The sequence below is a fragment of the Salvia splendens genome, chromosome 14 (assembly GCF_004379255.2).
Source record: "Salvia splendens isolate huo1 chromosome 14, SspV2, whole genome shotgun sequence".
Taxonomy (NCBI): Eukaryota; Viridiplantae; Streptophyta; class Magnoliopsida; order Lamiales; family Lamiaceae; genus Salvia; species Salvia splendens.
The window spans coordinates 3959253-3972942 of record NC_056045.1 but is presented as its reverse complement, the minus strand read 5'-3'; the positions used below and the strand labels follow the sequence as shown (position 1 = coordinate 3972942).

General features: G+C 40.0%; 1 protein-coding gene across 1 annotated transcript; it reads right to left on the bottom strand.

Moving 5' to 3' along the window:
- Positions 1–4562: 4562 nt before the first annotated feature.
- Positions 4563–11021, bottom strand: LOC121765825 (serine/threonine-protein phosphatase PP2A-2 catalytic subunit-like). Its single transcript, XM_042162076.1, has 11 exons — positions 10654–11021; positions 8252–8308; positions 7540–7623; positions 7084–7155; positions 6727–6798; positions 6538–6578; positions 5821–5887; positions 5340–5531; positions 5177–5266; positions 4976–5083; positions 4563–4879 (listed from the first exon to the last, which is right to left on the bottom strand). The coding sequence occupies exons 1-11, from the start codon at positions 10744–10746 to the stop codon at positions 4814–4816; spliced, it is 942 nt and encodes a 313-aa protein (XP_042018010.1). The 5' UTR covers positions 10747–11021; the 3' UTR covers positions 4563–4813.
- Between the last annotated feature and the right edge of the window lie 2669 nt (positions 11022–13690).

Sequence of the window (13690 nt, the reverse complement as noted above, 5' to 3'; positions counted from 1 at the left end):
ATCCGTAGGTTGGCACGAACCAATCCGGCGATCACTATTGGTAGCGCATCTGTCGCCGGTACAATGAAAACCGGCCGGCGGGAACAATCGAGCGCAACGAGAGTATGGTGCGCAATGCCATCTACCGAGCCAACGAAGAAATCTAAAAGTTCCAGGGGTATTACCTCCAGGAAGAGCGGTCGGCGGGGAGTGGCCGGAGCGAGGTCGACGTCATCACTGCCGCGATGAACACCTACCAATCCATGAACTACAAGCCGTTCAAGTACCTCAACATTTGGCAGGAGAAGCGGTCACATCCGAAGTATAGGGGAGGCGTAACATCCTCCTCTATCGGCTCCTCCAAACGGTCAAGGTCGGTATCTCTATTCGACGCCGGCTCCGAAGACGTGGTTAGCCAACTCGCTGGAGCTAACTTGGGTAGCCCCGACGCCGGCCCGAACGGTTCCTAACGCCGACCGCAGGGAAGGAAGAAGGCGGCGGCCAACCGGCGTCGCGCCGCGACTCCATCCGGCGATGCTCCCGAACCCCTCTCTCGTTTTCGTGCCCTATGCGCCACCTCCACCCCCCCACCAACTCGTTGTGGGGGATTTTGGCCCAACTCAATGTGACCGATAGGTCAACTATGACCCCCGCGCAACTTTGATTGCACGAGGCCATGATATTGGGCCTCCAAAAATAATTGGGGGTAGTGCCGCCGGATGAATAGTCTTCCACGGAGATATTTTTAGCTTTAATTATGTAATTTTTAATTTTTAGTATTTTAATTATGTAATTTTTATTTTTTAGGATTTTAATTATGTCTTTTTTATTTTATTTGTAATATTATTTCGATTTTTTAATGAATTTTAATATTATGGAAATGTTTTTATTTAAATTGAATAGTAGAATGGTGAGACCCTTGTGCTCGTCCTTACGGAAGAGCACAGCTGTGGGTGTTGTGCTCTTGCCTAAGAGCAGGCAGAAAAAGTGGGGCCGGACCCACAACCGTGCTCGTTGGCAAGAGCACGGTCGTGGGTGCTCTAAGTATGCGAGATATACCAACCACCCAGAGGTGAGAGGTACGGTAGGTTAAAAATTAACTTATTTACACTCTATTTAATGCTAGACATACAATAACAAAATATTAATATCAAAATATTATAACTAGAAGTAATTAGATTTTATTAATCGCAAATGATTTTTGATGTATTTAATTAATTATAAATAAATAAATAGGTGACGGCACCAAGACAATAAACCTTGAAGAAATACATGCATTGTAATACCCAAACATACTACTACTATCTTGAAGGGTTTAGCTTATCAACTTTGGTCTCAACAGATTGGAATATACCAACAATAACATAATGACATTTCACCTCTCAATTTAGAACCAAAATCTCCACTAATTAAATCCCTACCTCAATCAACATTAACCTAAATGAAACCACCATTTAAACTGAGAAATAATTTAATTCTTCTCCAGCAAATGGGAGAAACGATGGAATCACGAAAACCTCATCACAACATCTCCATGTCAAGAAGAACAAGGAAGGCTCAGAGTGTCAACATGGAGCAGAAGAAAAGCCATGACTATGAGGAGAGAGGGAAGAGTGAGAATCAGAAAAGCTTGAAACAGTTCATGGAAGGAAGATGTTCGCTGGCACAGCACTTTAGAGAGGAAGAGGAGGAGGAGGAGGAGGAGGAGGAGGAGGAGGAGGAGAAGAAGGTGGTGGTGGTGGTTAGGCCACCTGATGAAGATGGAGATGAACGGTTGAGATCGAAAAAATCGATGGGGAGAAATTATGCTCAACTTCTGAGGCATTTCATCAAGGTAAAGCAGGATTCCTATATAATTAGGTCATGGAGGAAATCTGCACTTTCATTAAAACTCATCAACCATAACTGAAAACAAAACCTCTATACCATCATTATTCTCTCTCTTTCTCTATCTACATATATACTTATATTCATTATCTAGGAGCTTTGTCACGATTTATTGTAAGAGAATATATCTCCTGCTACTATATATGGTGATTCAACTTTTCATTTTATTTTATTGATATACAAGTGATATATGTATAATGTAATCTATCATGTTAACACTTTACATATATATTTAAATGAATAATGTTTTGCCAATAATCATTTCTACTACTATTGCTAAAATATCCCTGTTGATATGCACCTAATTTATAGGAGTTGCCTCCAAAATTCCAAATCGATAGTTGGAAAATAAGCGAAACGTGAACTTGATTATATCCCTTACAAGTTGCAATTTTCAATTAATTTTAACTTGTGTAAATATTTTAGCATACGAACCCCGTCCTATGAAATTAGCTCTCTTTTTTTAAATATATTAATATAACGCTTTTTGTTATTTGAATATATACTAGTACTATGGATTAATGAGAGATTAATGAGGGCATCCGCAATGGGCGGACGATGGCACGCCCGATGGTGCGCATCGTCCGGGCCATCCATCGTCCGCACCCATTGCGGGTGCGCGCCATAGGGCGCGGACGATAGTCGCGCCCTATACTTCGGTCGCGGAGGATAGCGCGGACGATGGCCATCGTCCGCGCCATTGTGGAGGTCACGGACGATCAACCGCGGACGATGGCACGCGGTTTCGTTTTTTTTATAAATACCGTTCATTTGTAACATTTCATTTCACTCGATTTCATTTTCGAAACTTACGTTTACATAATTACTACGAAATGGATTCAAGCCCCAATAGTCCTACGTTTAGCGCAGGGGCGCATTGGCCGGGTTCAGAACCCGGCGATTATCGTTCGTTCGACACCAACGCCCATTACGATCTCGATTTCAGTACGGAATCGTATGGGTTGTCTGACATGGAGCTGTCTCCGCACCGCCCAACCGCAGCGGCCGATCCCGACCCCGCCGCGACCGCTTCCGCCCCAGCCAGAAAGAAGCGGAACCGGCAGCGGGCGCAGAAGTTGCCGCCTCCCGGTGATTGCGATGAGTACGCCCCCGGCCGTACGAACTACAACGACGACGAAACTCTCACCTTGGCCCGGTGTTGGGTAGATATATCGGAAGATCCGATATTCGCGAACAACCAGCAACAGATCGCGTACTGGGAACGCATCGCGGACCTCTACAATTCGGTGAAGCCGTCGACCGCGTACAAGCGCAAGCGTGAGCAACTCCGCAAGCACTGGGATCAAGTCAAGAAGCAAGTGAACTTGTACGCGGCGGAGTTCGAGAAGTTCACGCGGTCACAGGGGAGCGGCGAGAGCGCGAGCGACGTGCGCGCTAAAGCGCTGTTGTCGTACCGATCGATGTACGGCGACTTCAAGCACGAGGCCATCTGGGCGCTCTTGAGGGACAAGCAGAAGTTCCAAGGTGGAATTCTGCACACTGGTGCGCCGAAGAGGACGAAGACCACTGAAGCTGGTGATTACACGAGCAGCGGCAGCGGCAACCACCCGGTTGACCTCAACCGGACGTACGTGGATGAAGGGAGTTCCGGCACACCGGTGTCCTTCCGGCGTCCTCCCGGCGTCAAGGCTGCGAAGGCCTAGGGGAAGGCGACCGCGACCTCATCGTCGACCGCTGCAACCCAAGCTCTAGTCCCGATAGAGCTCCCGACCCAGACGGCCACCGCGTTTGAGTCGTTGGCAACAGCGTCGATGGCAAGGACGATGTTGCAGACGCACAGGGCCCTCAAGAAGTGTACCGACCCCGACGAAGCCGAATATCTCCGGGCGTTACTCGATGAGCTGCGTCGGAAGTTGGGATTTGGTCCTACTTAGTTTTTTTTTTATTAGTTCAATTATGTAACTTTTTTTTATTAAAACTTCGTCGTTTGTTATTTAGACCGTTTTTTATTTACTCGTTACTTGTTATTTGAAAACAGTTAAATTAATTAAACAAAACAATAAAATGATGATGTGGTGCGCCATAGGGCGCACCTTAGGGCGCCCCACTGCTGGTGGGGAGGTAGGAGGATAAAACTGCTGACGTGGCGCGCCATAGGGCGCGCCTTAGGGCGCCCCATTGCTAATGCTCCGAGAAATTAGCTCGATTTTTGTTATTTATAAATAACAAAAAGCGTTTTCTTAATTTATACATATGAACTTTGTCTATTTTTTCCTCATTTATTACTCTACGTATTATTTTCACAAAAAATAGATAAGACTTTAAGTCAAAAAGAGCTTAATATAATTCAATTTTCGATTAATAGTTGCAGGGAGATCGAGTTAATTTATAGTAAAGCAATAGAAGATATATCAAGTTTATAATTTTATAGATCAGATGATCCTATTCAAGAGATAACTAGTCGAGTACCCAAAGCGCTCACTTTATTGATTGACATAATCGATTAGCTAAAATTTCAAATCAAATCGTTATTTAATTTGATGGATTAATTAATTTTAAGTTTTATTTGACTATCTTATCCTTCAAACACTCAATTTTATATTTGGTCAATATATACGATAAGTAGCTGCTATAGTTATAGTTAGAAAAGTGGTTTTTTTCCACTGACAAGAGAAATAATCTATATTTAATATCGTAACAAATCAATTCCCAAGTAGCAAATTACGGCAAGTATGTGAATGTCACCACCAAATGAGAGCAACGATTAAGGGGAATGAAAAGGAAAACAAAGTAGGAGTACAAAATATGATCATCAAAAGAAAGAAAGAAAAAAACAGAAGATTTGAAAAGGAAAAATTGCAGAAGACAACAAACAGAAACATAATCGCTAACCCAACTAGGGGACCCTAAACAACCTTATGCACTATCAAGCCTCTTTGAAACTCGGATCTCAACAAATCGCCCCAAGATGCGGCAACAGTCAGCTCTACAAGAAATAATCAGGCGTTCTCCTGGTCACGTCGGGTTCTCCTCTCCTTGGAGCTGGCTCAAACTGCAAGTACGTGATCACAAGGTACAACAGAGGCGATTACAAGAAATTACGGATATCAATATGAAAGGAAAACACAAGATTATACAAGGGTAGAACCTGGATAAATGTATGATCTCTGTGATCGTCAACTTCCAAGATGGATGCCATATTTCCACAGCGGTAGCAGTAATTAGGTGCGCTGAAAATAGTGACGACTTTTTGTTCCTGCAATACAGGTCCACGTCATCTAAGAAAACCAGTCTTTACTAATAGTGATAGAAAATAAAATGTCTAATGCTTGTAAAATTGCAGTCCTACATGTGCCCAGTTATATCCCTCCATGACCAGCTGATGAGCTCTAGCAATTAGCTTCAAACTGTTGGTGTGGTTGAATTGCTCCGAAATGTCCTGTGGAAAAAGCTAATAAACTAGGCTGAAAGGAAAAATCAGAAACAAATCCTTGATCAGTAGATGAGAGTACCTGGCCAAAAGTATATCCAGCACCACGTGGGGATATGCCCCAACCACATCGATCGTCGGGATCAGACCACAACAGATCACACATGGGACCTTCATGTGGAACTTCTTGAACACGATCGAAGTTCCTAATGTTATCAAGGGTTTCTATGGATGGGGATAATCCACCATGCAGACAGAAGATTTCTGATTCGACCTATTCACAAGATTAGGGCCAGGATCACTTAAAAGTTCTGAACCTTCAAAACAAAACTAGTATATGCGTATAGGATTATTATTTTTGCGAGTAAACTTCACATTTATTTGTCACATACAATTTGGTCTTTCATTTACCAGGCTGCTCATGATTTTATATTTATCAACACAAAATAAAATTGCAGTTCACCTCCACCAAGGTCAAACTATAAAGCAGAAAGAATTATTTTATTCAAACATGTGACCAACCCCAAATGCACTGAACCATAATAAGGAAAAAGCTTACTAACCAATGCAGTCAAAGGAAAATAATCAAATAGGTCAGTGAATGTCTTCCAAACATTGGCACTCCCATACCTACATTTACCGAATGAATAGAAAACAAATGAAAAACTAGATGGTGTTTTCAAAATATATCCAAAAACACATGACTGAAATAGTATAACACTATATATCAGATAGACAATTCATGACAGTATTCAGGAATTTTCAAATTAATGCGAGCATATAATCATCACAAATAATCTCACTAAAGTATCAAAAAACATATTTTGGGGAAAATCATACTAATATTTTACACACTATGGAAATGGAAACAATTATGAACAGCACTCAACAATTGTATTTGGAATAGAGGTCATTGTGTTTGGTTTGTTTCCAACTATCGACATTATTCGCTCCTCCATCACTGACATAACATTCCTTTATAGTCGTATGAAAAACTTAAGATTTAATATACACAATCATCTGATAGTATTCTTTCATAATAGGAGCATACATCTATTATACGTGAATAAGAAATTTCTACATCTGCACTCTCTTAAGAAATAGAAATGTCTATGTTGCCTTATTTTATTCAATTAGCCAAATTCTATTTCATAAGTGTGTCTCGTTATTTTGCATGACATTTTTAAAAGATTCGGGGAAATAAAAATGTGAGTACACACAAAATGAAATCCTAGAGCTAGCTGAGAATAGATAGCACGGATAGTATAATAGAAACTCACTTCCTCAGACATTCATCATAAAAACCATAGACTTGGGTGATCTGCAGGCAAGTAAATGAAAAATAGTGTTAGATTATGGCAGAAAAGGTGTAAATTACAGTAACATAAAAACTAAAAGATCTGGAAACAAGAAAAGATGGAATATTGCTGTATCAAGAATAACAAGGAAACTAGGAGTGAACTCAATACCTGTCTACTTTCATGATTTCCTCTAAGAATTGTGATACGTTGAGGATAGCGTACTTTCAATGCCACTAGTAGCTGCAGGAAACAATTTGTTAAGCTTCTCTCGCTAAAAGATTTTTGAAAAAATAAAGCGAGGCAGCTAGCCATGCTAACATTATCTTTTTTTTGAAGTATTATCACAAAATTGATGAACTCATAAAATGATATACAAAGAAAATAAAATCATAATCACAATCACAATACAAATAACAGAGAGGTATGAGCTATAAAGCATTCATTCATCATATTATCATAGCCTTAATATCAAAAGCAAACATCAATAATGCCAGAAAGGCAAGGCAAGGTTTTAATTTAACTTACAGTAACTGTTTCAACTGAATAGTAACCACGATCGACATAATCTCCCATGAATAGATAGTTTGTGTCCGGACACTGCCAATAAAGAACAGGATAGCATGAGGAACACAGAAACTAAAATCATAAACGTATTGAGATCAATTTCAGCATTGTGGTCAGATGAGCTTGAAAGAAATACTTTATGAATCTTAACAATTGGCTTCCAGATACCCAGAAAGAGAGAAAACATGCAGGCCAAACTCTTTGTTTTTCCAAAGTTATAAGATTAGATAGGCACACAAGTATCAAATAGAAACCTACTAATGACAAAAAAAGTGTATATTTAATTTCAAGCAATTAATATATGATCAAACAGCTTATCCTTAGAGCAGAATCCTACAATAACTTCCACGGATTCACTAATCCTAGTTCACAACAAAAAACAAATCCAAGCAGATGAACGTTGTAGGCAATAAGTACCTTCCCTCCAATGCGGAATAGTTCAGCAAGGTCGTGAAATTGTCCATGAATATCACCACAAATTGTCACAGGACTCTTTACAGGCTGCATCCAGTAGAAAAGAGATAAATATAGACCTAGGGCCCCACAGTAAAATCCATCCGTGCCACCAATAATTGATAATTTTGTCAGGGGAAACTGATAGATTACATATAAAACTCAGATTTAGGCAAGACAGTCTAGAGAGCATGACTGAATCACATTGGACACGCATGAAAGTAAAGGTTAGTAGAAATTACTTCAATTTTTTTTAATTTAGAGCCAAGATTCATGATTTCCAAGATCATTGTAACTAAAACTGATTAACATGAAACTTTCTCCAGAGGAGCTATGAAGTAAAATATCAAAGGTCTAAGTATAAAATTTTCCAAATAAATATACTACAGCATAATCTAACCCCACGATTATTGACATAATACTACATTTTCCTCCAGTTTATCCATGAGATACGCATATCAGCAAGTCAATCAAATCTAAGCAAAGATGTCCAGAATACTCAAATAGGGTATGCTTCCAGGGGAAAGAAGACATCATAATTCAACACAAACAAATTAGTCAAAAACATTATTTCCATACATTTGATTGTGCATGTAATGTGATAAAATTGCATTTAAATGTTGAGTTAAAGCCAAGGTTGCACAGAAACCAAATCAAACTATTCTAGAATACACACCTGGACATTGCTTTCCTGCATGAGTATCTCCTTAGCCTTCTCACATAATGTTCTAACCTGCATTTTCAAAACAAAGAAGATGACAAAAATGTGTTTTAAAATTGGCAAAACAAGAAGATGACAAAAATGGCATTTCTGTTGTGCAAATGAGATTTAGAGACATGAACAAATAACAAAATCAAGAGAGTTCAGAAAATCTGTAAAAAAGCAGGGCAAATAAAAAGTGGGAAAATGAGGCAAAAGTCAAAAATTAAGAAAGGAACACAGATGAAAGAGAGGTGCAGAAAAGGGAAACACAAATCAATCAGGAGCTCGGCAAGAAGAGGGAAAATAAAGCTGAACACGAATGCGAGTTAGTTAATTCAGTAATTTCCACAGACTCTGTATCATTTCAATTTGAAAACCAAGAATTGAATTATTTTTGGTCTAGCAACTGAACTGAACCAAATAAACTACATTGTAAAAGATTTGTTAAGTAGTTCCATTTATTAAATTCTCTTCACGTTTTATAATAAGTAGAATCACATGGGGAAGTCACTCCTAAACCAAATACAACACCAAGTCTACTCAATTTTAGGTATTTCTTACGAGCTCCCAAAAATTATGAAATTAAATGTCAAACTTAATATTTTGGTCCATTAGGTGTCTGGTAATACATTCAACCATCGTACTACAAAGTACAAACTATATGTAACTTGATTTCTGACAGTAAATGTTACATTGGGGCCGGTACTAGGGCAATTAGGTAAAATGCGCACAGACACAATAGTTTGAAGCAAATATGAATTTGATTTATTAACCGACAAATATGAGTATAATTTCGTAATTGGTTATTTATAAATGTGTAATCAATAAACACTAATCAAAATCGAACAATTACTAATAAGAGGAAAATCTAAATTTACAAAAGAAGAAAAAGGAAAACGGGAGAAAAAGAAAAGAAGAATTATAGGATTTCTTTAATAATACTAATACTAATTTTTCGTCATACACCACGTTCTCATTTAATTTCCTATGTATTTTCAAAACAAAGTGCTATTAGGAGCACGGGGCACACCGGGGCAATTAGGTAAAAACCTGGGGCACGGGGCAATTGGGTAATAACAACTTAGGGTAGTCATACTCCAAATTCTCCAATTAACAAGAGACTTACACGAACTGTAATAAATGCATTTAAAAGTAATAAATGCATCTAAAAGACCTACACTTGTACACCAATTAGTGAAAAAGGTTTCAATTTCAAGTATAAATAGCATATTTAGGTAAAATAATTTGCCCTCCTTAGCAGCTAACCCTAACTGCTGCGGCGAGCAAATTAAAATAAGGGAAGTCGGCAATGTGCAGAAGAAGGGATGTGGGGCGAGATGTGGAGAAGAAGGGATGTGGGGCGAGCAGATTTTGGTTTAGGGCTTGCCTCGTCACCATCGCACCAGCCACCTTGGGGCGACTCGGGCCTTGCTCTGTGCGTCCCTAGAAATTTCTCTTCCAGAGATTCTCTCTCTCAATAAACTCAAGGGGAGAGTATTCAATTTTCAGACCTTTCCCTAAAAATCTGAATCGAGATGGCGTCATTTGTGGAAGTGCTGCTCAGAACAAGACCAGTCACCACAGGCACACCCCTGAATATAGCTCGCCTCAGCCACCTTGGGGCGATAACTGTCTAGCCTAGTGCATCTCGCTCCCCGGACGTGCTTTTGACACATTGATTGCATTGCGCCTCATAGCTGCCACTCTGATAGCTGATTTTACCCACTATTTTTTTCATATTACATGATTATATGCTGAGGCCGACTCAGGATCTATGCAAATATAACATAGTGCATGAGTAGCATGGTTCAGGATTTGTTTTAACTGATACACCAAAACTACCAAGCAGAATTAAATGCCTATACATACACACTCTTACTCGAGAGCATCTATTTCCCCCATACTCTTTCTCTTTCTCTTTCTCTCACTGAATTTCTAATTAGGGTTTCTATCCCTCATCCACCAGTGATCTGTACCAAATTCGAGTATAGTATGCCAAATCTCACTCTCTATCCCCGTTAACATTAACTGCGTCCTAATAATAAACGAGAGAACATCCAATTTGACACCCAATTATAATGAAATTGAACTGCCTTCATGTCCCAAGCTTCTAAATTTAGTCATTTCCAAGATTTCCTTAAAAATGGCGCAACAGAACTATCTATCAATAATCAAATCCAACCAAGAAAAAAGATTTTGAAAAAAATACATCTAAGAATGGCAATATGGCATAGCTGTGGCAAATAATTAATCACAAAAGGAAGTACCACATGCATATGAAAATCAAAAGCGATAATTTATAGAATCTAGCAGATCTATATGTTTAGGTCACCGATAAATACCAAACGAAATGAAACGGAAAAGAAAAAAAAAACCTCGGGCTCAGACAAGGGTTTGCACTGCATAAGCTGTGCAATCTGTTCATCCAGATTCCCATGGGCGGTCGGAGCCACCAGATCCGAACTCATTTTTCTTTAATTTCTGAATTGAATCAGATCCGCCGCCGTCCGATGCGACGTCACTTTCTTGTGCCGAAAATGGTGAATGGTTATTCCTTATCCCGGGATAGGATGACAATCCTAGGATGATAATTACTGTAAAAAAATGTATCTACATGTGGAGAGAGAGAGAGAGAATGGTGTTGGTGGTGGAAACGAGGAAGAGAGGGAAAGGGAGAGAGACGATCAAATTTTAGTATTATTAATTTTTTTTTATTGATTGTAAATGCAAATGGATCGTTCACTGAAGATATAATTGAACATCGTTGCTTCTATCTCTTGGTTTTATCAAAATCCTCCATTTATTTAAATTTATTGCGTTAAAATAACTACTACTTCGTATAGCAATAGCAATAGATGATATAAATAAAGTACTATTCCATCTTTTAAAAGCAAAATTAACTATTTGTATGAAAACAATTTATAGATCACATAACTAAGATCTACAGATCACAACGATCACAAAAATCACAAAATTATGCTTTACGAATCAATATGGTGAATAAATTGATGCATCAATGAGTTAGCTTAAACAAATCTAAAAGATTGAGAGCTAAGATCAACATGTTATAATCGCAAATAGTAATCAGGCTATTTGACTTAGCTAGAACAGAGTCATTAGGCCATCCACGTCCATATCTCAATTTCGTCTATTAACCGTCTCATCCCTTCATTATTCATGGCCACACTACACTTTTTACCTTATCTCTTAACTAAGACAAAGCATCTGCATCCCTCCATCTCTTAACCATTTCATCTCTTAACTATTCATTCAATTTCATTTTTTATTTTTATTTCCAACAAATTCAATTAATAAAAACACACTTCATTAAATAAAAGAAAATTACAATTTAAAATCCTAAAAAAATACATAATTTAAAATACTAAAAATTAAAAATTGCACCCTTAAATTATAAAAACTACTCCGCCGGCGAATCATCCCCCGAAGGCGGTGGCGGTGCCCTCAAGCTAGGTGGAGGCGGAATACCAAGTTGATTTGCCAGATACTCAATGCCGGCAAGATGGACTTGATATTGGGGAGGCGTCATGCGCGAAGTGTCAGCCACCGTGGCGGTGAAGTACATGGACATTAGGGAGGACGGCGGCCCTTGGGAGCCCGCCTGGCCTGATTCACCTCGGCCCTTCCCCCTGCCTCTAGCCGCCTTCGCCGCCTTGTTCCCTTGCGGCCGACGTCGTGTACCGGAGGAGCCCCTGCATCGGATGTCGGGAACTCAACCTCTTGTAAGGCGTTGGCTTCCCCGCCCTCATTAGACGTTGGCTACTAGCCGTATGCTTCGTGCGTTTCGAGCTCGAGCCCGTGGAGGAATCGACACCGCCAGTCCACCTATCAAGATGTTTGACCACCTCCCAAACATAGGGAAATTTGAAATCTTTGTCGGTGTCGGATTTGAAGATTTGCAAAGCTGCTCTCAAAATGTCGGATCCATTGGCTCCGCTTTGGTATTGCTCTGCTTCCCTCTTGTAGATCCCACAAAATCTTTTGACATCTCTGTCGGCTCGCTCAAAATGAGCGCGAAGCATCTTCAGGTTGCAGCGGAAGGCCCCCCTCGGCTTATTTGCGTTGTATACGACGGTGACCTTATCCCAAAAAACCTTGCGATTTTGTTGATTCCCGAGGATGAGATCGTTCGACCTACTGTCTCCGTCCGACACCTCCTTCGGAGTGGGTTCCTCCCGGTATCCTCCCTAATTCGGGATAATCCCTGCGTTTGCGAGCTCCTCAGACCCAAGGGAAAGGGAGGACGATAGTATGCATCAACTGGAAAAGATGGTGTTTAGTACGCCGGCGTCGCCGAGCCTTGGGTGCTCAGCGACGAACCGGAAGCACCCAAAACATTGTACAAGCCCCCCCAATCGACAAACGCGTTCAAGTCGTAGCGGCCGCCCTCGTCGCCAGAGTTTCCGTCACCAGACATTTTTGCAGAAATTGGAGAGGAAAGAGAGATGGTGTTTGTGAGAGTGTAGTGTTTGTGTGTGGAAAAAATGGTGGGGGAATTGTGTGTGTAGTGTTATTTATAGACGACTGTGGGAAAAAAGGTCAAAAAAACGGGCAGAAAAAACGGTAAATTTTTTTTTATTCAGAATTTTAAAAAAAATTAAAAATTGTAGGAAAACGTGAGAAGTGTGGGGAAAAGAGAGAGGCTTTTGGCCTTTCAACTTAAGTAGCCTCCATTTTCTTTTATGTCATGTCTTGATTGTCAAGCCTTTCAAGTACCTTCCTTTGGCCTATAAATAGGCTTGATCTTGGAAGGAAGAGGGCACCACAACATACACTTTCTCTTCTCTCTAGCTCAAGCATTCTAGTTCGCATCTTAGGAGCATTGGATTGCTCGATTCTCGCCTCCAATTCAAGTTCGTCGGAGCCTACGAGTTTGAGGTGCTTCAACTCGATAGAAGGAAAGTCGTTTCATCTTTGGGGACATTACGCCAATCCGTGAGCACTAGCCGGGGCGTATTTCGTCTTGCGGAGAGAGGGATACCTCGACTCGACTTGAAGAAGAATATAGTTTGCATCTTGTTCCTTTTATTGTATTTACTTTGTTTTACTTACCTTCCAGTTTTTGGTTCTTTTGTAATAGCAAGAGTTTGTCCGTCTAAAAGGCTTCAATATTTCCAACAATCGCAAGACGAAATATTGTACTCTTGTTGAAATCATGTCGACCGAAGCTGGTGGAAACATGAAATTCAAAGCTGGAATAAAGCAATGAACGGTCGCAATGTCAATGCGCCATGGAGTGGTTAATTCCTTGAGATCTATTCTCTTGAGAATGATGTTTATCATTTGACAAGCAAGACCAATTTAGACTTGGTAGTAGTAATTAGGATGCATGGGCTGTTGAATATACCAATGCACATATGGTTCAATATAATTGTGTACTTATTAATGGAGACA

Coding starts and splice junctions, on each gene's coding strand:
- LOC121765825 (XM_042162076.1), bottom strand. CDS start 10,746: ATGAGTTCGGATCTGGTGGCTCCGACCGCCCATGGGAATCTGGATGAA. Junction 7,624..8,251: donor TGCAGGAAAGCAATGTCCAG/GTGTGTATTCTA, acceptor TACTGGATGCAG/CCTGTAAAGAGTCCTGTGAC. Junction 4,880..4,975: donor GAGATCATACATTTATCCAG/GTTCTACCCTTG, acceptor ACGTACTTGCAG/TTTGAGCCAGCTCCAAGGAG.